General features: G+C 40.0%; 1 protein-coding gene across 5 annotated transcripts in view; it reads left to right on the top strand.

Annotated features, from left to right (window-relative positions):
• HIPK3 (homeodomain interacting protein kinase 3) overlaps positions 1-25,904 on the top strand; it is a 67,224-nt gene extending 41,320 nt beyond the window's left edge. For 4 of the 5 annotated variants that reach the window (XM_066320476.1, XM_066320477.1, XM_066320478.1 and 1 more), the window contains exons 3-16: positions 4,617-4,740; positions 7,841-7,960; positions 9,668-9,754; positions 10,610-10,794; positions 11,599-11,770; positions 12,142-12,265; positions 14,512-14,633; positions 14,795-14,919; positions 15,725-15,886; positions 16,797-17,117; positions 17,938-18,078; positions 19,499-19,740; positions 20,019-20,146; positions 21,763-25,904. In XM_066320476.1, coding sequence (XP_066176573.1) covers positions 4,617-4,740; positions 7,841-7,960; positions 9,668-9,754; positions 10,610-10,794; positions 11,599-11,770; positions 12,142-12,265; positions 14,512-14,633; positions 14,795-14,919; positions 15,725-15,886; positions 16,797-17,117; positions 17,938-18,078; positions 19,499-19,740; positions 20,019-20,146; positions 21,763-22,239 — 2,530 coding nt within the window. In that variant the 3' untranslated portion in view covers positions 22,240-25,904. The remainder of the gene's footprint in view (positions 1-4,616; positions 4,741-7,840; positions 7,961-9,667; positions 9,755-10,609; positions 10,795-11,598; positions 11,771-12,141; positions 12,266-14,511; positions 14,634-14,794; positions 14,920-15,724; positions 15,887-16,796; positions 17,118-17,937; positions 18,079-19,498; positions 19,741-20,018; positions 20,147-21,762) is intronic. The other variant, XM_066320479.1, reaches the window with a different exon arrangement.
• Positions 25,905-27,073: the final 1,169 nt, after the last annotated feature.

The following is a 27,073-nucleotide window of genomic DNA, read 5'->3' as shown; positions in this document are numbered from 1 at the left end:
TTCCCATTTCATCCTTCAGATTACTGAAGTGTACTTGCCTGGGAGTTTTTTCTGGGTGTTGCCACCTTGATTTTGATCCCTCCAGCCAAGAGTCTTTCCTATGCCCTTGCAGATCTTGAAGAAAGGTTTGTGTTCCTTCCCGTATGTGATAAAGACTGCTAGTTGAAGAGAGCAAATTGTACACGGGAAAACTCATCAGGATGCCCATTGCCATCCCTCATTAACTTACTCACTGCATCTGATCCTTCTCTTAGGCCTCCTTTCTTGAGGAGAAGAATCGTACATCTCACAGCCCATGTGTGGTTATTCCTTTCAGCAGGGATATGCTTGCATTGTGCTCCTGATGGTGGAGGGGAGGAAAGAGGTGTTCTCAGGCTGGTAATCTGGTTTGACTTTTACTCTTGAAAATTGGATTCGTTTCCTTGAGTTCTCCATACCAGGACTTTGCCAGCTGATTAATAATAATAATAAAAAAAAAGTCCTATCCTTTTGATGGCTTCCTTGTATTAGAATTTCTTGTCATGGTGACGTTGCGTTGTATCCAGGGTAGGTAATTATTAGGCATTGTCAGCACAGTGGTAGAGGTAGTGAAGTTTGGTAGTAAAGTTTGAGGGGAGCAAGGCTATTTCTATACTCCCCACTCTGGAGAGCCACAAGTGGTCAGTAAATAAACTGGTGCTGTGATCAACAGTCCATACACTGACCCTCCCACACTGCAGGGAAATAGAAATTACTCGATCTTTAGTCTCATTTCCTTGTTCTGTGAGAGGGTATGTGTAGTGTGACTGTGTTATAGGACTTTCAGTGGGAACATATTTGAGAAATTATTCCTGCATTCAACTGAATTTTTCATGAAAGTGCAGTTCAGGGAAGATGCTGTTCTTATTGTTTTGTGCTGTTCTTCAGTTGTTACTTTGTACAACGACTGTTGGGGTTTAGCTTTTTCATGTAACTTCTGTTCTAAATTGGATTTCTAACCAACGATTTCTAGGTAATGATCATCTGAAAGAGTTTGACTTCTCCACAGGTTTTTTATGACTTATTTTTGTAGTATGGGGAATTCTTGCTCTTCATTCTTTGTTCCCCTGGTGTAAGGGTTGGAAGAAATCTTGTTACTATGATGCAGTTTTAATTTTTTTTAGCAAGTTCTTGCTTGGGGCTTGTTTTTGGTTGTTTGTTTGTCTGTTTTTAATCCTCCATCAGGGAACTATCTCATTTTTCTTCAAATTTGTTTATTTTGTTGCTTTATTCCAAGCTGGCTGGCATGCTGAAGCTAAACTATTTTATGAAATATTCTGGTCTTTGAACAGGTTAATGGAACAAATTGTGTGATTTCTTTTCTCGTAAGCTTACAAAAAGTTATAGGATAGTATATGTGTTTATAGTCTCTGATGTAATAAATAGAAATGTGACTATCCAAACAAGCAGCTGAAACAAGTATTGATTTGTGTCTTTCATCTTTTTAGATATTTTTAATTGTAAAGTCTAAGCTGTGCGTTTTATGATACTGTTTTTAATTAATATTTAATTAACACTGATCAGAAGGAAATAGGTGCTTTCTCTATAAAAATCTTGCTTTTAGTTTAAGTACATTTAGGTAAGATTTGGTGTCCTTAAGAAATTCAGAAAATCCTGGTGTTCTGCTTGTTGATGTCTCAGTGTGGGATAACAGATGCTGTTTGCTGAAGTGGAGACTGTGGTGTCTTCTGGTGCACTGAACATCATGTGATCTGCAGTAAGAACCAAGCAGGAGTGTGTGTGGGGTGCTGTTTTGAGAGAGAGAAATACCAAGTTACACTGTTTTTTGAGTAATCTGGTGTTAAAGTGACTGTTGGGACATCTGCAGTTCCTACCACTCTCATATCTATGCTTTTAGTTAGGAAAGAGAGTATCTTCCCTTTGAGGTGCATGGTGAAATATTCCTTAAAGGAGAAAACAGCTGTGGATTATCTTAAAAATAAAAGTTGAAGAATTATTCTCTCCACTTTAACACTTTTCTTTCCAGCTCTCCAGACAAATTTTTAACGGGAGCTTTAAAAGAAGGAGAAACAGAAGCAGGTGTTTTTGAGCATGACATTAACAAACTTAAGTTAAACAAAACTATTTGAGCTGGTTAAGACCACTCCAAACATAATCAAACTCAGTTACATTTCTCCTGCAACTTAATTTGCTGTGAGAAAGTTTCTCCATTTTAAGGACTAACATGAGACGTGGTAGGTGACTGGCCCTGAAAGAGCAGCAGCTCTTCATCTTCCTCTCTTCAAGCTGGCCTGAAAATGCTTTTCGTTCCCTGTACTGTAGAATGGTGCAGGTAGCTGTGCTCAGGAGCACGTTTGTTTCCTCTTCCTTTCTGGATGGTTGGTCTGGTATTGGCAAGTGAGGAGCGCTTTGCCTCTCCTGAAATACCTCCTTTTTCCTTAGACTTATTTATTAGCGCTTTTCTTTGTGAAAAAACTGAACAGATTATTGTATTTTGAAACACAGCAAGCATTCTCTCTCTCTTTTTCTTTTTTTTTTTGGCATTGTGTCCAGCCTTTTTCCTTCTTTTTTGCTTCCCTTCATCCTCCTTTTCTTTGCAATCCCGGAGGGGGCTCGTGGCAGACCGAGGGACTGCGGCTATTTTTGCACGGCGCACATATTAACCATTGGGTAAACCTAAGAGGTTTTACAGAGCTTATTTTAGCAGGAGCATTTGTTAAAGCCTCTGTATCCATAGGCTGTGTGTATATTCATTAACTATTCAGCGCTGTAACATAATACAACAAAAGGAAGTGTATTTTAACAGAGATCTGTAACAACTATAGGCAGACTGGCACCCAGCCAGCGGGAAAAGGCAGATGTTTCTCGCTGCTATTTCTGTCTTGCAGCACCCAAAGATATTGAATTGGTTTCTTGGATAACAAAACTAGGTAAGACTTACTGCAGCGTCACGATCCTGCATTGTAAAAATACGTAATGTTTGATCCCCAGGAGTTTATTGTAGTCAAATCTTCGGGAGCAGTGGAAGACTGAGCCTCTCCAGTTTCACCGCCAGCGTGACGAGATTTAGCCTCCATATAATCATATCCCAAATGGTTTGTGGCAAGGATGGGGAGAACTGAAGTGCTAGCATGAATGGAAAGTACAAAATTATTTAATAGAATATCCTGTCCTATAGATTTTCTTATCCAGGGAAAGTGTTGGACTTTTCTGGTGGCAGACACCCAAATGGCTTCACTGGTCAGGGATGGAGCAGAGCATTGGGAGTTCTTTCCCTGGTGGTGAATGTGCCTCCTCGGACCTTGAGATATGTCTGTGTACAGCTTCCACCAACTGCCCCTTGTGAAAAGGGATGGAGATGTTTCAGCTCTTGGTCTTCTCTACAGCTTCGAGATAGCTCCTCTGTCCTAATGTAGCATAAAAATAGGAATTTGTTCCTAATCCAGCACATGTCAGTAATTTAAAGAATATTTTAATAAAGGTGGATGTCAGAGGACAATGTGATATGTAAGTATTTACCATGACCAGAGTCCGTTTTGTGCGTGGAATGTCAGTAGGCTACGCCGGGATGTGCTGAAGCATAAAACTTGTGAGCTTTTACCCAAGTGAGAAATCCCATATTTCCTGGTCAATTTGATGCTCCTGCTCTGCCAAGCTGCAATGGGAATAACCCTCTTGATTTTAACCACCTTCCTACTGTTCTGTTCTGTGTCTAAGCAAACAACAGATTGTCTGTTTTAAAAGTAGAACCCTTTATAGTGTGATGCTTTAAATAATACTTACATCTCTAGGCATCTTTCTGTATTAGAATGCAGATATAAATTAATTCTTTTTTCTTTTGTTAATAGCTTGAATGAGATGGGAGGGGAGGTTTTAAAAGCACAAATACAATGAAAATGGATATTTGTGGAATACTTGAGTTCCATTCCACAGAGATGTGAACAGAGATGTTAAAAGCCCCTTTAGCAGCTGTGTCAATACCAATTTTTCTGGTTCTTGAGTGCAGACATAAATTCAGATGATGTTGGTTAAATAATTCACATTTGTTTTAGGTGAAAAATGACACCTGCTCTGTTTAGCAGGTACAGTGCTTTCATTTAAGTGATTTAAAAATTGATCACATTCAACTGATTTGAGTACATTAAGGGATTTGCAGTGATGTAATTAAATTGATATTTTAAATAGCTTTAACTGTACTGTACAGTTGAGAAGTGTGCAAATGGATTTTCAGATAAAACTTCTAGTGGGTTTTTTGGGTTTGTTTTGTTTTGTTTTTTGGAGATAAATGTTGGAATATAGTTACAGAGATATGACATTGAGTGGACAAATCATTTGAGACATACTGGAGGAAAGGCAAAAGTTCTAAATCAGGGACATGCTGTTTTCCAGGCATATCAGTTATTTTCAGGTACATAGCAAACTGGTACTTGCAGGAAAAAATCATCTTGGAGCTGCAAAATATTGCCACAGGTTACCTAGGTAAATAAAAATGCAATTTCTGCTGCTATTATTTTATTGAAATAATTATCAAGGAACAGATTTTGTTTTTTTATTTTTTTTTTTGTTTGTCATGTTGGATTGTTGAATGACCTTTCTTCCCCAAGGAAAAAACTTCAGTAACCATGTTTAATTTGCAGAGCACCAGAGATCATACTGGGATTGCCGTTTTGTGAAGCCATAGACATGTGGTCGTTAGGGTGTGTGATTGCAGAGCTGTTTCTTGGATGGCCACTGTACCCAGGAGCACTGGAATATGACCAGGTAGTAGAATAAATTTCACAAGCTTACGCACACTTTCTGCAGCTTAGGAATTTCGGATCATTAAATCTAGAGTTTTAAATGCTAATAATATCCCCTATTATGTAGCATTTCTTCAAGTCTGTTCAGTGTTTTTAATTTAGCCTTACTGATTGTCCTAGAAACATAAATCCTGATTCTGAACCAAACTGTATATTGTGCTGCTTTTTTTGAATTAAATTTCCATTTGTCCTCCTCCCTCTGCCTTACGAAATAGTTTTTGGTATTGAAGCTGCTTTTTTTTCTGGTGGAAACCAAAGTTTGCAGCTACCATCATTTCATTATAATCTCTCTTTCATTTGCCATGAACAGGGTTGACTCTGGAATGTCTATTCAGACGTCAGGATTAATTGTGCCCTGAATACTTTCTGATGCTTTCTGGAAACCCAACAAAGCTCGAGGATTTGAGAGCCTGTACTTCACAAGGAACGAGAATGAGCTGTCACAATTGTACTGTAGATAGGCAGGGGTAAAGCTTGGAGCTCTTAAAGCTCTGCTGCTGCTTTGTTGGAGTTTTCAGCTACTGACACCATCAGCATTAGCGAGCAAACTTAATAAAACCCCACGTTGTTTCTAATGAAAGATGTAGAACGTTTTTATTTGAAACACTTAGAAAATAATGCGGAATTTGGGAGGAATATAATCAGCATCCTGACTGTTCCCACCTGGTTTTGAACTTTGCAAGTGAAGAAGCAATCTCTTGAAAACCCCAGAAGGAACAGCACTGGCTTCTTGCTAAGTTCTAATCTTTGATTCAGCGTTTAGTTCAGAGGATGTTGTTTAGGTTATTCAAGTCCAGCTCATGGAGTGGGCTTTTGGCTCCTTACACTTACAGAGCAGACCTGCTTTTCTGAAAATCTGTTAGAACCACTGTCAGGGGATGTATTAGTTTTGTGTTGATGTTGGTAATGTGTTTCAGTTTCCATCATTTGCACAAAACACAGCATTTCACAGTGGAAAGTGAGCTGTGATTGGAATGTGGGTTGATGCTTTGATGCATTTAGAAGACCTTTGTGCAGACTGTTGCTGCTAAAATGGAAAACAAAAGAGGAAACATCTAACCCATACAGTTCACTGTTCTTTTTAAGGATGAAGTGAAGGCATTTGTTTTTTGGAAAGAATCTATAATGCTCTCTCAAAAAATTCCAAGAACTCGGCAAATTTATTTACCTCTCACATATCATTCAAGTTTGCTGGAAGCCTCAGTTACTAACTCATCTAGCAACTTGCCTGATCCTCATGGTGGAGAAGTCGTGGTGGAAGAGGGGCTGCAACCTCCTCTGCACCAGCAGGAATTGCCTGCCTTTAACCAGGCTTGTAACTGTGCTCCAGCAGGTCTGCAAAACTTGCTTCGGAGAAATTGGGTTCAGGGTTTTTCTCAAAAACCATGAGCACAGCAGGAGTAGGAGATGGCTCCCAGGGAATTCCTGGGTCCTCCTGCTACATGGTGTGTGTCACTGAGTAAACCAACAGGCTTTGTGCTGCATTTCCCCCCTGTCCCCCTGGTGTGTGGCAACCAACACACTGGCCCTTGAAAGGGAGCTCTTAGGTCTTACGTTCATTTGTGGTTGGAAGCAGTAACAGCTGTATTTCTCAGGGGAAAACAGTCCTGTCTTCTGAGCTTTAATACTCTTCAGAAACAGGCACAGGTGCTTAACTGCTGAATTTTTGAATTAATGCACTGGCTTTTCCCCTCTGCTTTTGAAGACTGTGTTCTGAGGACATTATAAATGATCTAGAAACATTTCTGGTCAGAGTAGGCTTCTCCTTACTCCCCGAGGCAGGGAATTATGGAGGATACTAAACACCAGAAGTTGGCAGCATTGTGTTTAGTTCCTCCCCACTTGGGTCTGTCACTTAGTTTTCAGGAGAAGCCTGGTGCGTTCCTTTTACCCTCTACTGCCCATCAGATTTTCTCATCTCAGGTGCTCCCAGCTCTCAAGTCCTCCCTCTTTCATTGACTTTATCTTCTCATCTCTCAATTTCTGATTTGGTGTATTTGGCCACTCCTTTTGATTCTTCCCTTTCTTCTCTCTTATTCCCTGGCCACTCCTCCTTTTCCAGGGGCTGACTCACCCCAGCAGGCTCTCTGTGGTATGGGACCCTGCCCTTCAGGAGTTCAGCCCTGGCTGCTGGAATTTGTACCCTCTCCATCCTGACCTGTGACAAGCTTGGTTTTCAATTATTGCCAATTATTGTTCCAATTCCAAGGTGTTTTTTCATTTCAAAGGCAACATTGCATCTGGAATAACTCTCCCCTTGTACAGTGAGTTAACATTTCATGCATAGTAGTTAAAGCACATCATGTTTCAACAGATTTCTGTTGAAGCCTTGAAACTTAACTTTTCTAGGTGATCCATCGATCACCAACTGTGATAGGTAATGCAAAATGCATAGTTAATCATCTTCTAAAATAAATGCATCTTGATCATTTCAGAGCAAAGTTTCTTTCAGGCATAAAGCCAGTCCATTCCTATCACACTCAGTAGCAGATTTTCTTGGACAACAACTCTATCTTTTGCTGCCTGGAGCTTATACAGGCACTCCCTTTCCACATGGAATGTTTCCTTGAAATGCAGGTGTGTCAGATGTGTAAAAGACTGATACACTGGAAACAGCAGATGAGAAGGATTTTTATCAAGTTACATAATGAGAACATGCAAAAAAAAAAAAAAAAAAAAGTCATCGAACCTCTGTGAGCAAACAAAGCACTCCTACTGATTTTTCCTGTTTAGAATTTTAAAAAATACATTTAGGATTTGAGTGAGTTGAGGAATAATGACAGTCACTCTCCCCAGTTCCTCGTTCCTGTGCCCCAGCCTAAAAAGCTTGCTTAAATAGGTCATTTGAGAGGTTTGCTCATGTGGCTTTCTCTAGAGATGGAGAGAGCAGTGCCAAGAGCACAGGGTTAGGTTTCTCCCCTCTTAAGACGTAGCTGTTGAACTGTGGTGCTCTGAGCGTGGTTCATTTTGTCATTTTTGAAATGAAATTACAATGAACTGTGTGGGAATCACGTTTTGCAAACAAGAGGTAAATGATTTTCCCTGTTCTATTTTTTCCTCAGATTCGTTACATTTCACAGACTCAAGGTTTGCCAGGGGAGCAGCTGTTAAGCATGGGAACGAAAACTTCAAGATTTTTCTGTAGAGAAACGGATGCACCATATTCTAGTTGGAGATTAAAGGTAAACAGTACAATGTAGTAGAAAACAGCACAGTATTTTGTGAGCAGAAAAACCAGAGAAACCAGGGTTCACTACAAGGCCATTATCTCCCTGGTGCATCTCCTGTGGTTTTTGCCAGCTCCTGGCTCTTTATCCCTTCCATTTTTCCTGTTCCCCAAGGTGCAGCTGCCAGGCTGTGCTGTGCCCAGTGCGTGGCTGCCAGGTGGGGAATTCAAATTAAGCCTTGTATCTTCAGAGGTACTAAATGAGTGGGTTTGTTTTGTTTTGTTCTCTTTCTTGCTCTGTTGCTGCTTTTCACTTCATGTAAGGAATTTGTCTCTGAGGCCCGCACTGCTCTGTCAACATTTGTCCAGAACTGGCTTCGGGATCAGAAGTTCCTAGGAGAAAAAGGAGATTAAGAAATAACATGGCTGTGTACAGCTCATTTCTTTTAGATCTCCTGCTAAAACAGCCTTTGTTGGCTGAAAGCTGCCATAGAGTGAGTGCAGACAAAGTTAAAACAAAATGTACTTTTGTGTTCTGCGCACCTTGCTTCTCTCTAAGCACCATTATTGTACTCTGGCCATAAGCTGAGTTTTCGCTTCTTACGCAAATAATTGACTTTTTTTAAAATGGCCTTGCTTCGTGGCCCAGCTTCCCTGGGTTGACAGGGGGCTCAGAAGCAGTCGGGGTTGACAGGAGATCTCTGCAGAAACAAACAGCTGCCCAGCTCCCAGCACCAGTTGCGTAAGTCCCCCCAGCAAGTCGGTAAATCCCCGGCAGCGCTGGGCCGGGGCTGCACTGGGGTTATGTAAGATTTCTCCAATTACACCGGCCTGCTTAATCCCACACTCTGCTTTCTCAAGCACTTAGTCTTTAGGTGACACTTTACATCTGGCTTTTCCATGTCAGAGTGAATTCTTGGTGCACAGCCCTCCCCAGTTCCAGGAGCTCTTCGTTACCTTGCAGAAGTTCATTAGGAGTTTTGATAAGGGATCGTTGCTTATTTCTTGCAGTTTTTGTCAAAGTTCATTTTGGAAACTTTCCTGTAGTCTGTATGTTAAAAGCTTTTTCCCTGAAGTCCAACCTTGCCTCTTGCAGTAGCAGCCTACTGGTGCTGTCTGTGTTGAAGAAGGAAAATTGTAACAGAAGGTACTATGCCAACTCATAAACCATTCATTCTCGAGGATGTTTTTGTTTCATGCCTAAGTATTTAAAATATTTACACCAGTTGTGTATGTGGAGGAATAAGAGTATAAAAATAAAAAAAAATAAAAGAGAAAACAAAGAAGTTGAATGGATCCTGCCTGGTATTTGGTTTATTTCTTTTACAGCGATGTGATGTTGCTGCTGCTTGGGGTTTAAGGTCTGAGTTTGAGAAAATTGGTAAAATACAATAATAGAAAAGCTGTGATATACAAAAGGATAAGAGTGTCATTGAACTGCTCTCTGCTAGGCTTTCAGGACTGTGTGATTCATAAACTATCTGTTGTAATCCAGTACTGTGATTTGTCAGATGGAAAATATTGTAGTTATTGTCTTGATTTACAGAATGAAAGTAGCCAGTAAACCAGCATACAAATAAATAACTGATATACTAATTATTTGGGAAAAAAGTGGGTTTTAGGTCAAGAAATACATCAAGTTACTTTGTAGTTATAACTTGTAGTTATCTGTTTATTGACAGATTCTTAAATCAGCTTTCCTTTTTTTTTTTTTTTTTTTGAGACATTGGAAGAACACGAGGCAGAAACAGGTATGAAGTCTAAAGAGGCCAGAAAGTATATTTTCAACAGTTTGGATGATATAGTGCACGTGAGTATTAAAGCCTCTGTCCTCAACAAAAGGAATGTGTGGGAATGACGTGTGATCTTAAAACATTTTACTTGTTTTGAAAGAAATGCCTTTTAGAATATTATTTGTTGTGTCTCGGTCATATTCATTGTTCTCTGCTGCTCTGAGGAAAATACCTGGCTGTGTCAGCCCTTTGAGCTTTTACTAAAGATCTTCCTTTTCCATTGCTTGTGTTGAACAGTGAAACTTGTCCTTGTGGTGAGGGAACCCTTGAATGTTGTGTAAAATGTATATTTTCTCTTCTACCTTATCTGCCACTGTGGCAAAGAATAAACAAAGAATGCATATGGAACCTGCTCTGTTGATTGTATGGTTTCCAGTACAATCTTGTTACCTTGACACTACAATTCTAAGTGGATTTAAGTTTTTTAAATTTTGTTTTTAAATACATAACTGTTTCCTCACTTTTCTTTAGCTTTATACCTCTCTGGTCAATAAGAAAAGGCAATTTTTGTTGTCTTTCACATCCTGAAGAAAGAATCAAATATTGTTGCAAGGTTGTCATTAACACATGTTTGAAATTGGTTTTTGTAGTTCAAATTAACCATATAAAGATTTATATTCCAAATCTTACTTCCCTAATTGCAACTCCCAGAATGGAATAAAGCCTTTTTAACTGAGGAGGTTGCAAGGAGGGAATAGTGTGCATGCCTAAAAAAAAAGCCACCAATTCTAAGCCAGCTGTTTTGGGATAAGACAAATCCACCATACCCCATGTGATAAAAATGCTGAATATTAGTTTTTTATAGAAGAAAAAACACCAGGAAGAGTTAACCAATATGCATGTTTTCTGTCTGACTGTTTGTTCAATGCCAGGTGAACATGGTGATGGATTTGGAAGGAAGTGACCTGTTGGCAGAGAAGGCAGATAGGAGGGAGTTTGTCAGTCTGTTGAAGAAAATGTTGCTTATCGATGCTGATTTAAGAATCACTCCAGCTGAGACCCTGAACCATTCTTTTGTTACCATGAAGCACCTCCTCGATTTTCCTCATAGCAACCAGTACGTAACAGAGAAATCTCTGTTGTTGCAATTCATTTGTATAGAAGTGTTGTTTCTTCTGCTATTAGAGAGAAAAAAAAAATAAAATCTTTCATCATTTTTGCAGTGTCTTAGAAAATTCTTTCAAGTGCTTGCAGTATTAGATACATCTACTGGGTCAAGGCAACTGCTTGAATAACTGTTTTTCTCTGAAAGTAACAGAGCAATAGATTTCTGAGTTGTTTCTATGCATGATTGTTAAAATTCTAACAACTGCAATTGCAGTTGAAACAAATTCAAGTGCAGAAACTTGGATGTGATTTTTGGAAGTATGAGGAGCTCTAGTTCCTGTCAGTCACTGAGGGCTAGGGTAGGCATTTCCTCTTGAGGTTAACGTCTCAGGTACCTCCTTTCATGTATTGATTAATGTGGAATATGTTGAAAGTTTTCTTGGAGTTCTGGAGTTGTGTGTTTCACCGTGGATTTCCTAAAATTGCAAGCATTTCACTGAAAGAGAAAGGTCTTTCCATCTATTTCACTTCCTATCTTCCCTGTTTATACATAGCTGTTAGAACATGGTGTTAGATGGAAGGAGAAGGAAACAGCAGTATTTTTCTTGAATTTAAAATATGCATCACAGGGGCTTGATGTGACCATAGTAACAGCAGTGTTTCTGTTTTTCTACCCGTGTGGATGATCCCATTCTGTGAAACTGGGAAATGTGGGGTTTGAACTAATTCTTTTTCCCCTTATTTTGGGGAATTGTTTTTCACCTTTAATGACATGAAATGGTGATTAAAACAATTTATTTTCTGGTTCTGATAGGGTGAAGTCCTGCTTTCATATCATGGATATTTGCAAATGCCGATCAAACCTGTATGACTTAAGTAATTGCAATAAAACATCACTTATGAGATCAGTTGCCTCAGGCAGTGCAGCCAACCTGACTGCAAGCTTTACCAAAATTGGTCCAGTAAGAAGTCAGGTAAAAACAATGGTTCGTGTCTTCCTTGTTTTGTTTTGTTTTAACTGTAAGTTCAGTTAATTGTTTTTTGTAATTTTTTCAATTATTGAATTAATTAGTTCTGTTAAGTGGCAAAGTCTTCTGTCTTTTACTCTCATTTTTCCCTAATGTTTTCTTAAACAAATCATTTAGAATATGTTTCAAATGAAGTTACAAGCTGGGATTGCTAGTGCTGTATTGTGGTGCCCTCCAGTGGCCCATTGTGGTGGCTTCTTGTGAAATGGCTTTGAAATGTTGATTTTTACAAGTTGTTTTAGTTATTTACTAAAGTGGTGGGACAAGGGTGTGAGAGATGTAGATTCACAGTTATAACAATGTTGCCTGTGTTGAATCTATTCCCTTAGGCATTAACTGCATCTGCCCACTCAGTTCTGCACCAAGGGATTCCACTGCAGGCAGGAACTGCTCAATTTGGTTGCAGTGATGTTTTCCAGCAAGCATTGATTATATGTCCTCCAGCTATTCAAGGTATATTTATCTGTAATTGTCACAGTTCCTAAAATATGAGTGTTACTGCCTGTCTGTTAGCAATATTTGAGTTTTCTGTTATATCCACTTAGGTTTATATTTAAACCACCTTAATTATGTCATTAAAAATCAGTGTGTGAGTCAGATGTAGATGCTTTGCACCTTTCTGCAAGAAAGAGCAAATCAGCACCTGCAGAAAATGATTTAAGCAATCTGGAGCCTGTCTTCATGTACTATACACACAGACACATACATTTATATCTTGGATAAAACAGGAGATAGAAGTGAAAGGAGAAGCAATAAGGAGGGTGTTCTGAAATAAAATTTGAGAGGGAACAGGAAAGATGAAGGTGCCTTTTCCTAGTAACAGTCATTTATGGAAATGGGAAGGTAGTTTATATTGTTTGCTTATTAACTTAGCTTGATTATAGTCTTCGTTCCAAAGATGTAATTTATTTGTCTTGGTGATGTTCAGCTTCTTGCTGAGATCACGTCTTGAAGTTACGGAATTTATAGGGAGTAATCTTTTTTAAGAATTAAAAACCCCTTAGTTTTTAATTAGTTTTCCCTCTGCATTTTAAAGTTTTAGAAATCACACTAGATGCACTCTGAAATGAAACACACCAAGAATATTAAACCTAAACTTAAACCCCAGGCAGTCTTAATCTGTGTAGATATAGACAGATAGAGCAGAATTTATCCATAATGTTATTTGTGGCAGCTGCATCTACCTTGGGTTCCAGTAACTCAAGAAGGGTCTATGCATTCACCAGGCAGTTGTCATGTAAAGCTGCTTCACACAGATTTCCTTCTGAGCAGTAAATTATTTAAATTGTATATGTTCTTTACACAATGGCATACTTCATAACAAAACCCCCTATTGTTTTCATTATTCCCAGATGAATAAAGTGATTTGTAGAAAAGGAAACAGTACAAGGCAGACACTTTATCTGTGATTGTATACTGTATTCTTAATATGATGATAGCTTTCCAAATTTAAATTCTGCTACAGCTGAAGTGAAGGGGATATATTGTTTTCATCACATAGGTGACGAGTTGCTGGCACAGATGAAAAGGGGATATTAATGGTATCTGGCACTGCTTCAAAGTTTCCCAGCTTGGCTGCTCTGTGGAATATCTGAAGTGCTAAAACTCTCTGCTTCTGTCAGAGCTAAGATGTTGCTCTTCTAGATGGCTGTGGGGAGAAAAATCAGTCAAGTGCATTTCAAAATGAAAAGCTTTGAAGTGCATGGTTATAACTTAGTATTGTGTTATGACATGAGAGAATTACATCAGAAGAAAACTTGCTTTCATCCTGTACTGTAAAGATTAATAAAAACCCAACCAAAACACTTAAAAACTTTAGTGTAATAATTCTTTAGTAGTTACCTGTGAACACCCATTGCTTAATCCTTGAGTGAAGTGCAGTTAGAAGATGAGATCAGGCATATCATTTCCTAGCCACTATTTTCTTCGAGCGTGGCTGTTCTGTTGCGATGTCTGTTAAGAAAAGTCTCTCCTTCATTACAGTTTGACATTATTATGTAAGAGAAATGTTATTGTAAACATTGCTGTATGTGTGTTAAGTTTCCTGTGACAATAATGAAATCTGTACAAGGCATGAGATGCATCTTGTGAGCAGTGCTGTAATTTGCATTGTTTTGATGAAGAGAGGAATAGGATTAGGGATTCTACTGCAAATATTTGATGAGGCACACGGAAGATTTTACATTGTTTCCCACCAAAGCTATGGTAGCAAAGAGAGACATTGTACATATGGCATTGCCAGCTACAAAAGCTGAGAGGAATGTGTTTCAGCCTGCTGGAAATACAGAGCATGAGGTGTGCCAGAGTCCATTCTGAGAAGCTTTGTAATTCAGTTCTGCTTATTTTTGCTTGCTTCCTTTCAAATTCTTTTAATGTAGTTTGTGATAAAGAGTAAATGCTTAGCTCTGCAGAACTTTCTGCCAAAGTCAGTCCTCTTTCTAGTAGTCTGTTTCCAACTAGCAGCTATTGGCAGTTCTTTCTGGAAACTACAGCTCAAATATTTGTGCAGATAAGTTATGGCACAAAAATCTTTTAGGTGTTAATTTGTTTGGCCTGAAAGTCTAAATTATGGAATTAGATCATAAACACATTTTAAAAAATGGTGAAATGTTTTTAAATTGTCCTCTATGTTTGCTCAGAAAATATATGCAAGACTGCTGTTTGCCTAGAGCTTGGGTATGTGTTTTTTTCCCTGACAGGAATTCCTACAAGCCACAGCAAACCCACCAGTTTCTCCCTGAGGGTGGATAATGCAGTTCCACTGGTGACTCAAGCCCACGCAATTCAACCACTACAGATTCGAGCAGGAATCCTTTCTCAGGTTGGCCTACTGTAAAGCAGAACTCTTACTTATTTAATTCATAGATTTTTTAAATGCAGAGTTCTGCTGCAGTCGCTCTCCTGCCTGTGCTGAGCTCCAGGCAGCCAGTGTAACTTCAGCGGATCGCTTGTGCCATAAACGCCTCCCGTGTTTCCCTGCAGGCGTGGTCGAACCAGACGCAGCAGATCCTGGTTCCTGCGTGGCAGCAGGTGGCACCAGTGGCAGCTCCAGCCACATCTCTGGCCTCTGATCCTGTGGCTGGCCCACAGAGGCTTGGAGACTGGGGGTGAGTCCGCCTGCTTTTGTGCCACATCTTCGTCAAGGTTTTGGCGCGTCTTCGTTGAAGACTGTAGAGGCTGGGTAGTTGTGAGACCAAAGTCCTTTATTGCATTGTTAAAATCAGTCTCAGGAAGGCATAGAGGTGTTACAGCTCGTGCCAGTATGCAGAAAGCCTTCCAGCATAAAGGCCCCATGTCCCAAGCAGAAGCAGCGGCATCTTATCAGTAGCAACTGCAGCAGCAGCAGCAACGGCATCCGTGATCTCTGTTTCATGTGCCTCTCAGCATCCTCAAAGCAGTGCATTTTATTCTACTTTTGGCCAGTCAGGTAGAAACACGAGTCCATTATTGCCTTGTTGGACCAGTCTTAAGCTAAGATTGATGTGCGGCAGTATTTGTAATTTCTTGCCCAAATTCTACACACATAACTCCCTCTGTTCCATCTAAGAATGTTTAGCAAGGCTACATTGTTTTTGTTATGTCCAGAGCTTAACTAACTTTGCAAAAGACAATGCTGCTGAACTTTAAACTAGCTTTTAGATCATTTTTTTACTAATTTAGTCTCTTGTTTGCTTAAGGCATTTTAAAAATTCCCTACTTATTTAAAACTAAACTTTCATTTCTACCTCATGTCTGTGTGAATTTTAAGGTTCTAATTCAGCCCTTACATCTTTGAGCACCTCTGGGCCTGTGTGGATTTTGCAAAGGGATTTTGCATCCCGACACCACACCTTCACTGGCTGTGATTTCACAAGGACTGGGGGTGCTGGTGCAAACAACTTGCAATATAAACCTGCCTTTCCTTTTCCTCAGGAAGATGATTACCCAGGGCACCCACTACAGCTCAATGGTACCACAGCCTCTTCTAACACATCAGATAACCTTGTCTGCCCCTCAGCCAATTAGTGTGGGCATTGCACACGTCGTCTGGCCTCAGCCTGCAGCTACCAAGAGGAACAAACTGTGCCAGAACAGGTCGGTAGAACATTTCTGAGACAGAACATTCTAAGGCAGTGTTCCTGTCATTGCTGTTTTGTGGGTAAGGGAACAACTTGTAGAAGTGACATCTTTGTTGGATACAATTCCTCTTCGCGCTTTGGAAAAACGTGTCCTTTCTTGTTAAGTTTTCAATGTTATTTTGGTAGTAGACTAGATAGAACAATACTTGCAATACTAATTAGTTTTAATTCTTTTTGATTAGTATGTGCCTATCATGGTGGAATGTTGCCTTTACAGGCTTTGGGAAGGTATAAGAATACACTGAGGTAGCTCTAATGAGATATTCCTAAGTTAACATGAGGGAGGATGTATCAGGTTTAGACAACTGAAAATAGAGAGAGGCTGTATAACAGGGTTGCTGTGTGCCTCGCAGTCATCTTTCACTGACAGTGAAAAATACTTCAGCTGCTTGCTGAAGAAATATGTCCCAGTGCCATGCAAAATGGTGGCAAAGGTGTGGGATGCTCCAAAACGGGGAAAGTGTGGGTTATGTGGGCAGTATCAGCAGTCCTGTATTAAGTAAGGGGTTCATCTGGAGGCTATCAGCTTTTGTTTTCAAGGAGATTCTTTGCAGGAAATCTGGCTGGATGTCGTTTGCTTATTTTTCACCCAAATGGGATTTTCATTTGTTTTTACCTTTATTAGAAAGTGGGATTTTCAGTGTACTGTATTTGATGTTGATGTCTTTGATGTTACTTGGTCTCTTTCTTGTTAACGTCTGAAACCATCCATGCCAAGTATTTTTGCCTGTGTTTACCGTTCTGTGTTTCTCTAAATTGATGCCTTAGCCCTACATTGCCTGCTTTGGTTTTGTTGAAAACAGCACAGTTTCCAGCTCTCTTGGGCAGGGATTCACTAAACGCCAAACCACGCGTTTCCTTCACAGGAGCAACATGCTACAAAACACCAACATCCACAATTCAGCCTTCATCTCTCCAAAGATCCTCAACCTGAAGGCCGTGAAGAGAATAAGTTGTCTGGAAGCGCAGGACAGCATGAACTCGGAGGGGCAGGAGGGCGGCTGCTGCGGGGCCTCGGTCAGGCTGGCCCCTGACCGCTGTGTCCCCAGTGTCCCCAGTGTCCCCAGTGTCCCCAGCAGCCCGCGGCAGGCGCTGTTCCTGGCCGGCTCCCCCAGCCCCGTCAGCGTCATCACCATCAGCAGCGACACCGACGAGGACGACGCGGCGCGGGCGCACTCGCTGCGGGAGTGAGCACTGCCTCGGGTTTTGTTAAGCGTGGCTTAAACACAGGCCTCTGAGCAAGGACGAGCACCGTGCTCCTAATCAGATTGCAGCAGGGAGTTAACCCTGCCGCGCTGAAAGGGAGCACGCTGTCAGAAACCTGCCTCATTAATCCGCGTGTGTTACGCCTTTTCAAACCACAGGTTTTGTAGGCTTTTTGCGTAATTTTTTTTTTGCGGATGCGCAGCAAGAATATTGTTCTTGTTTGTTGAAGAACAATATTGCTGGGTATATTCAATGTTACCATTCTAGCAGCAGCATCCAGTAGATACTATTACATACCTGTGGGCAGACAGTACTTCTGTCTTAACAGTGTGAGAAGGTGAACCCTTTGGGTGCAAAAACAGCTGCTGGGTATTGTTCCCCAGTGGGGTTTTCTTTCACAGAGCCATCACACAAGCATGCAAGGCTTAGAAGTTTAATGTTTGTTTGACTTGATCCTTACTTGTAATAATTCTGAACTGGAGGAACTTGTATTTTAAATCTAAGTTTTGTCGAAGGTTTCAGGGCTCTGAACTGCTGTAGTAAAACATTTTAATCTACGTGTTTTAGTATTGAGTCAGTAAAAAAATTACCCATTTAGTAGGTTTCAAAAAATGCTTGTTTAGTCTAGAATTTTAAAACACTGGAAAGGTTTAAAACCTGGTTTGGATGTAAAAGAAGCAAGGCATTGGATGTTAGTTCACATTTAAGGGGCCTTTTCTAATAGTGGACGGTTTTTTATCCCAGAATTGCACCCCGGTGAACGGTGAATGGTGTGTTTGCTGACTGTGTTTCTGTGTGCAGGTGTAAAGGGAGCCTGGAGTGTGAAGCCTGCCAGAACACCCTGAACATTGACCGTGTGTGCTCCCTCAGCAGCCCCGACAGCACGCTCAGCACCAGCTCCTCGGAGCAGTCCAGCCCCTCGCCTTGCAAGAGGTCCAACAGGTGAAACACTCAGGCTCCTTTCACTGAAAAGAAAGATCTTAGTATACAGCGGGACCAGTTTATCCTAAAAGATGCACAAGTTTTTTTATGTTGCCAGCTGGTGAGGGTAAACGATCTGTTTAAAAATTAATTTACTGGCCTACAGTTGCACAGCACAGACTGCTCTGTTCTCGTTCCTAGCAGATCTGTCTTGCTGCATTGGAAACTTTGAGAATACTGAATGAATGGTGTTCACACAGAAAATATAAACGTGTTGCATGCAACTTCCTTTGGAATAAAAATCTTCTGGAGTTGAAAGATTAAATAAGCCAAAGTAGAATGTGACAGATTTGGTCCCTATGTATTTTTTATTTTTTGCAGCCTCTGGTTTTCCCATTGTGTATCTTGTAATCTTTAATGACATTGATGCTTTTTTTTTCTTCTACCAAAACTAAGGCTCATTTAGGTGAACACTGTTCATGTGTACAGCTTTTAAATGTTTTTATCTTCACTGCCTTATGTCTGGCTTGAGCCTTCAGCAGTTTCATTGTGCAAAATGAATTCTAATTGCGGTCCTAATGAAAAAGTTTGTTTAAAATAATTACACATTCTATCAGAGCATGTATTAACAAGGAGGTGGAACTCCTGAGTCTGCATCAGGTAGTCATACTGGTTGGTAGTTAACATTTGTCAGTCCTTTGGTATTCTTTAGCATCAAAACATTCAAAAATTCAGATAAGTTTTTATGAAGACCTGCTTGATTTGATGATATTTTCTTTGAATTGTAAGGACCTGACTGTAATTGAATTCCCTTGGTAATTCAACTCCGTGTCAATAGTAGAGGGATTTGTTGGATTCTGCTTTCAGTAGCAATCTACTTATATTAAGTCATATAATTAGCAACTCGAATCAGAAGTTAATAATGTAGAAGTACAATTAATTGCTCAGTAGTTGTCCCATTATCACTATTTGTTACTTGGAAAACTGCTCAAAATTACCTGATTCTCTTGGTTAAATCTTCAGACTTTTGTGCTGATCCTCATAGTACTTTTCACAAAAAGTTAATTTTTCAGAAGTGGTTTTATTTGTAGTATCCTATTTTAAGCAACATGCAGTAAGGACATGTTATGTGAGCTGTAAAATCTCTAAAGGACTTGACCATATGTTTAGGCATTAGTGAGTTCACTGCTGTTTCTTGTATGCTTTATGTTAAGCATGTATTCCATCAATTTTTAATATAAAGAAGTTATCTCTTTTCTCTGAGCCTCACAATTTATGGGTAGGAGGAGTTTGAATATATATGCATGTCTAATTACAATGCATCATTATTGTCCACCTTTGAGTAATTTCACTTCTATAAATTTTACGTGTTGATTTAAGAAAATGTACGTCGATCATGAAAATCTCTTTGCTTCATTGCAATACTTTTACTTTTTGACAGTATATCAGATGATGAACAGGAAAGTGGATGTGATACTGTGGATGGTTCCCCAAGCTCAGACTCCTCAGGACACGACAGCCCCTTTGTGGAAAATGGCTTTGTAGACAATAACAATAAAAACAAAAATAAAGAAGCAAGAGCCTCAGTTAACCCTGAAACCAAATCAACTGTTTGCACAGTAGTGGTACCACCCATGAGAATTGAAAACAGGTTACATCTTGAAGAACAGATGGTGAATACAGGTAAGTTAGTTCAGGTGTTTTTCTCTTTCTATGCCAGTAGATAAAAATAGAAGTTTCAGTATTTATTTTATATATGTATATATATATATATACACGAAAATTTTGACCCACTCGTACAACTGCTAATATGCAGTAACCACTTTTAAACAGTGTTAGGGTTTGACTTTAATTGGCATATTATTATTTCTCCCTGCATGCTTAAGCAAATGAAACCTTGTCTTACTTTTGCTAGAAGAGTGACAGCAAAAGCATAACGTTGTTTATTTCTGTCTTGGAAGTTGCTACATGCCAGCCACTGAGAAAGGGTCGGTCTGTCCTGGGAAGAATAAACCAGTCTTCTGTGGTAGGAAACCGTCAGCAGAAACTGACATCAGCATTCCATCAGCAACATGGAAACTTCAGTCAGGTATGTGCAATTGCATCCAACAAGCTCCAGATGTGGAGTGGGAGAAGTTGAGTTCCAAACTGAATGCTCGCGGTTTCAGTTGCTGTCTGTCTGTGGCAGGTGCAGGTTTTCAGCAGCTTGATTAAAGAAGTGTTCAAATCTTGCAAAACGGATTTCAACTTACTGGGCGAGTCATAAGTATCTTTCATTTTGGGTCATTTTCTTAAAACAGCTGACTCTATTTAAAAAAAAAACCCAGAAAAACCACGCTGGGAAAATTGTCAATGCTTGCACAGTATCAAAGCACAAGACAAAAAAATATGTTAGCGTTTATTTTTCCTACATCTGAATGCTAAAACACTCATAGTGTGCAGTTAAAATCTGCAGCTGTATCTCGGTGTTGTTCTGTCAGTAGTGTGCATGAAAATATTTTAGTTTGAGTATCCAGAGGTGAGATAGAGCTCAGCAAGCCCAACTATTTCTTTGCTGCCCGGTTATGAAGCTGGATGAGACTGTGATTGTAGTTCCATGCAATGTTAGAAGATACCTGAAGCTAATTTAAAAGTTACTTTTGTCATTGCCCAACAACACAGTAAATGTGTTTGCTGTGGCTGAGAACTGAAGTTGACACATGACATCAAGCTTAAGCCCCTTTTAATTAATTATCTTGGAGCTGTAGCTGCACTGAGCTTTTGGTTAGATAGCTGGAGGTACATTAATGTGAGAGACTTACCTGCTTGTGTAAGTCTTGCAGAGAAACTGTGAATATTGTGAGTTAAATGCTAAATGAAAGCATGCTATATGTAGATAAGAGGATTTAGCAATAATGGCTTGAATAGTTTAGATTGAAAGAAACATTTGGGTGGGTGACACAGTCTCCCCTTCTGCATGATTATGCAAAGGGATTGATTTAATTAATTCTAAGCAAACCTTAATATGATCAGCATGGTATTAATTTTTAATCTCTTCAATGTCTGCAGCTCCTCAGCCTCTTGGCAGAAAGTGTAGAATGTTATTTTCATTACAAAAATTTATGCTGATCCTTCCTTCTTTGGTAGATGCCCTATGTAGTTTGAAGTCTACGTCATTTAATGGGAGTAATTGATTTTTAGTCTTTTCTCTTTATAACTGTTGATGATTGCCACGTCTTCCTGTGATCGTAGACTTCTGTTTGCCTAGTTGTCTCAGATATTTTCAATCCGTTTATTATTTTTTCTGCTCTCCTCTAAAATTTCTCTCCTATTTGTCCTCTTTGTGCCTCATTATGGTGCCCAAACTGAATGCAGCACTTCCAATTGATGCCAAGCCAGTGCTGAGTAGAGTGGAATAAAGCACCTTGCTCATGTGATACATGGTATTTCTGTTAAAACAGCCCAGCATGGCATTTTATCCTTTTTTTTTTTCCCTTTGCAAGAGCATTAAAGTAACTCGTGTTCCGTTTTCCATCTCTTATTGTCTGTGCTGCTACCTAAATAGCTACTATATCTTTTCCGTTCTGTCGAAGCATTTAATAATTCCTGTCTCTATACTCCTCCCGAATTTAAGTTGACTAGTTTTAGTGCATTTCTCCTCCATTTTTCCCGCTCTCTTTGCTCGGGGGATCTCTAAACCCTGCCCGTTTCCGTCTATGTGGCCAGGTCCAGCACTTCGGCTCGGGGCCGCAGGAGTGGAACGGGAACTTCGCCCCGCGGAGGCAGCAGCAGCAGCAGCAGCAGCCTTTCCTGGCGGCCACTGTGGCCGGCCCCGCCTTCTCCCTGCCCCAGGGCAGCCCCAGCCACCTGCCGGGGAGCTCCCACCTGGGCGGGCAGCCCGCCATCCTGCCCTACGCCTCGCCGGCGCCGCTCAGCACCGCCGCGCCCGTGGCGCACCTCCTGGCCTCGCCCTGCACCTCCAGACCTCTGCTGCAGCACCCCAGCTACAGCCTGAGCCACGCCAGCGGGATGGTGCACCAGGTGCCCGTGGGCATCAACCCCCGCCTGCTGCCTTCCCCCACCGTGCACCAGACTCAGTACAAGCCCGTCTTCGCGCCCCACTCGTACATCGCCGCGTCGCCCGCCGCCTACGCGGGCTTCCCGCTGAGTCCCACCAAGCTCAGCCAGTACCCCTTCATGTGAGAGCCCCGGCTGCCGAGGGAGCTCGGGGCACACGGGAGCTTGGTTTGAGAAGAAACATGGTATTTATTACGTATTAGCCATGGCACAACAGGAAAATTATTTTTTTGAATCATGTAGACTTGGGTGCAATTTAAACAACTCTGAGCTTTAAAAAAAAAAAAAAAAACAAAAACAAAAAACAAACTCACTTTTAATGTGTTTTGCACATTTGGTATAACTTGTCTTTGGTCATGTTATCTTCTTATATAGTAACTTTAGACAGGTGACTTATGGGAGCAGAAATCTGGTTTTGCTCCTGCTATTTTTTATAAAATTGCCTTCTAACTAGTGCAAGACACGTCTACATTTGGGAAGCCATTCAGTGTACAGAACTAGAGCAACAGATGCACATGTGTCAGCAGTACAGTGTAGAAGTAACTCGTTTGTGTTGCGTATCTTGGTGTTTAAATGTTGAGTCACTTACCTAAAGGTTGAGCTGTTGTTCTTCACATTGCATGTGTCTTTTGCATGGGCAAAGAAAAGGCCTAAACATTGCTCTTAAATGTTGTTGTCCTAATAATCTCAGCTGCATTGTAAAATGTTCCCACACATAGTGCCTTAAATATTTGAGGTTGTTAATGTTATTACTTATATATAAATGTTGAGGACTGCAGCACTTAAAAATTCAGATCTGCTGATTTTTTGATAGCGTAATGCTCATTTTGGGTTTTGTGTGGTATTATTTTAGTATTGGGTGTATTTTCCTGATTGAGAAGGCAGCATGTTTTGCTGTAGCCGAATTTTGCTGTCTTTTCCCCCTGCCCCAGAATGATCTAGCTTCAAGGACAGGACTTTAGTAGTGCTTAAGGAAAGTTGATTCAGTAGCTATTGAGTAGTGACACACAAGACAGTATTCCATACTGGTAAGTGGAACTGCAATACAACCTAAGTAGTTTATTTTAAAAGTGTTTGTCTAATTGGATATAATAAAATGTTTAGAGGTGAGGTAGGCATGACTGACTAGCTAATGAAAGGAGAAGCCAAGTGCTCATTGATCCATGATGTGGTTTCATCTTAGCTTGAGCAAACCGTGCAGTATTTAATAACTAGTAGCAGAATATTTACTGTTGAAGCTTGAAAAAGATGTGAGTTCTTTGTGTGCAATCTTTCATTTATGCATGGGAGAGATTTTAGTCTTTTTACATGAATAGTATTTGTTTTAGCCTGTTGTGGGTGTTTGCTTATTTAATACATTCCGTCAGGGACGTAAATTACATGCTTTTTGCATTATTTTATTTTTTTTTCCTCCTCCTTAGGAAGCGTGTCTTTTCGTTTTTTGTTTTGTTCGAATGAAGTTGCTTTTGCAGCACCAAAGACTTAATCATCCATTTCCTATAAAAGGTAGCTACTTTTTCATAGACCTCAAGTATACTGTAGTGTAGAGATGGGATTTACGGAAGGTATTCAGCTGAGGCTGTGTTTTAGCTTATGGGCAAGTAATAAATTGTATCATTTATCTTGAATGTATCATAGATAAGCTGCTATATAATGATTGCCACTTCAGATAGCTGTGAAATTAGGTGATTAACTAGTTCTTTCTTAGCCTTCTAATTTCTGTACAAGTCTAATTACATGAAATAGAAGCTGGGTTTTGGGTTTGGTTTTTTTGTTTGGGTTGGTTTTTGTTTTTTTGGTTGTTGGGGTTTTTTTGGTTTTTTTTTTTTTGTAGTTTTCATTTTGTTTTCATGTTTGAAGTGTCGTAACTACTATACTGTAAATGATGGAAGATGATTGCATATGTTTTTTTGGGGTGTGTTATTTGCATCAGTATTTTATCTCCATTAACTTTGAGCTCATCACTGCATATAAGTGGATGTATTAATGTAACTTAATTTTTTTATGTTTTCATATTGGCATTGTGTAGACACTTAAGAAGCTGCATCTTGCAGGCTTGACTTAACTTTTTTTAAAACAAAATCTGGAATACAATCCTTGCAATGTTGACTGGAATAAGAGTGCAAAGCATTTGAGTTTAACTCTGTCAATAAGCTAATAACTGGTAATCTTTTTCTTTACTCCACTAACATAAGCAGTGTTTTATTTAATGAATGTCTGAATGAAATAAATGTGCCTACATTTGATTTATTTTTTAAGTAATAACTAAAATACAACAGTATTAGATCATAAAAAAAGAAAATACCAGCAGTACATTTTTAATCACACTGAAAATTAAGAAACCTAACTTTTCCCAAAAGTTTCGATGTTTTTAGTAATCAACTCTATGCATTTTGTACAAGTGTGTGTGTATATAAAGTATACATTAGCAACTAGGAGTATCCTGATTAGTTTGAAATCTTATCAACACGTATGTAAAGCCTAAACATAGGGAGTCAAATTGGATGTCCACCTTTACCACTACCAACTCATGCTGTGTGGTCCAGCAGGCAGTTTTCTGTTCCTTCCCTTTTTTTGGTGCTCACTCCATTGCAGGCAATGGACACACCAAGAACCACCAATGCAAACAGAGCACATCGATTTTTGTATTGTGGTAACAAAAAACAAAAAAAAAAAACCAAACCAAAACAACAACAAAAAAAAAAGGCTTTTTTTTTTTTTTTTTTTTTTTCCTGGGGCCACGGGGATCATCGTGGGTCTGATGTATTTTCTGTACTTCCTTTTTACTGTGCTTAGGGTTTGGAGTTGACGTGCATGTTAAATTGACACTCTGTGTATCACCACGGTATCCTGCTGTATGCAGGAGAAGGTTGCTGTAAATGCGCCCCAAATTAGACCTGCTGCTCTTTCTATGTGTTGTAATCGTAGAAATGTCTGCATTTCAAAGAATGAAATATTTGGGTTCCTGCCACAGCTTAAATTCAACACACCAGGTGACTTTTCCCCTTTCCTCCCACAATATACTCTGAGAGAACGGACTCTTGTCTCTGCAAGTGTCTGGCGCCCGTCTGCAGGAAAAAAAGCTTTCAGGGTGAGGGCCTTTTCTGTGAAAAAAGTCATCCTCTGAGAAGCATTTTTACACGATACTGTTTTAATGATGCCTTTTTTAAATAAAACACTGCATGACTACAGAATTGCATATCTGCATCTTACTTTAATTTGCAAGGTTTTATATGAATTTCTTGTGTTCGGTTTTTAACTTCAGGGTGTTTTATTGGTCAAATATGCTACTGTATTAACTCCTTTATTTGTTTTGTTTTAATTTTTAAATTTTTCTGGTTTTACTGCTAATTAACGTGGTTTGTGTTAAGTAAAAGTTAAATCACACTGCAAGCTGTAGGAAGACTTGTTCTAGAAACACCCAGTAATAGAGACTTGATTAATGAGGTTGAACTGTTACTGTTTAACAATTTGTAGACTTGTGGCTTTTTTTTTTGTTTGTTTGTTTTTTTTCCTTTGGATTTCTCTGCTACACTAGTTCGCCATGTAGCAATTGCACTGTGCAATATTACAATATGAGGACTGGGAAAATTTTTTATGGATGTAATGTCTCTTACAGTTTGCGATAGTATTTCTTTCTAGTTCTCAGTGATTTAAATGTGACCAAGCCTTCTGTACTTTGTCACAAAAAGCGGGTTTTCCAGGTGACTATTTTGGTGAGTGTCAAAATAAGAATTTATGGTGTATTACTGTCAAGATTCACTTTGAATTAAAATATATATTGCAGCAGATGACTTTTGGTGGCTTTTGTTTTTTGCTGGGTTACATGAAGGCAAAGATGATGAAAATTCACTGAGAGGGCTCTAAAATTCTGACATAATCGTTCAGCTGAGTTTCTGAAATTTTAGATCTCATTAGCTTTCAAGGCTTGCTTCAGAGGGTCTTGAGAAGCCATCTTTAGTGCAGCCACACCTTGGAGTCTCTTTGTTCGGGATGTCCCAGTTTTACAACCTTAGAGGAAGGTGATCTGGCCCAGATACCGGCGGGCGCCTCCCTGCTGCTGAGGTTTGTGCCAAGCTGGTGGCAACTGCTGCCCGGCCAGCAGGAAGGTGCTCCTGCTGCCACAGATGGCCCCACATGGTCAGTGGCTCCAGATGGCCACCTGGTATGGACCAGACGTCTGTGGAAGGCACATTTGGCGGTGCTGTTGTCAGCCAAATGTGCTCACTCTGCTGCTTGCTGAAACCTGGTGCTTAGGTGCACACAAGGGCTTGTGGGCAGGATGGTTTCTGTGCCTACCACTGCATCGAAGGGTCAGTCAGAAATTGAATGTAAAAGATTGAAATGACAGTGCCGTATATTTTTGATACCAAAGTATTTCAGAGTTGACAGAAAGCTTTGATTTTCTAAATACAAGGTGCTGCTGATGCGGATCTGTCACAGCGCCCACTCTTCAGTGCAGTTGGTCAGCGTATGCAAAGCTTTTCCGCAGCTCTGTGCCTCGAGTGCTGTGTAAACGCCTCTGTCCACATTCTGCAGATGCCTGTTGCTTTGAAAGCTGCTTCCTTTCCCTTCTTTACAGCTAGCCTCGTGGATTGTTGACTTCAAAATGCATATTGGTATCCAGATCCCACTTTCCCCATAGCAAATAGGGCCAATGGCTTGGTGCGTTTCACACTCTCACTTCTGGCAACATTTAACAAGGAAACATCTAAACAAGGAAAGGCAGCCTGAGCGTTCAAAGTGAATACTCTGACTGTGAAGTCCTTTCTGTTCTTGCTTTTTATTAGTAATGATGTCTGCCTGTTCTTTATGTTCCCCTGTGTTCTTTCCCATCCTCTGGAAGGAGTGGCCGAGGACAGGCAGTTATGGAAGTCATCTTCCTCTTCAGCTGTCTTTAGGATGACAAACACTGGTTTAAAATCTGATATTTTCCCTGTCACTTAAGTGCAAAGGACAG

Source organism: Sylvia atricapilla, chromosome 6 (genome assembly GCF_009819655.1).
Source record: "Sylvia atricapilla isolate bSylAtr1 chromosome 6, bSylAtr1.pri, whole genome shotgun sequence".
NCBI lineage: Eukaryota > Metazoa > Chordata > Aves > Passeriformes > Sylviidae > Sylvia > Sylvia atricapilla.
The sequence above is the reverse complement of the archived record's forward strand: the minus strand, read 5'-3'. Positions and strand labels throughout refer to the sequence as shown.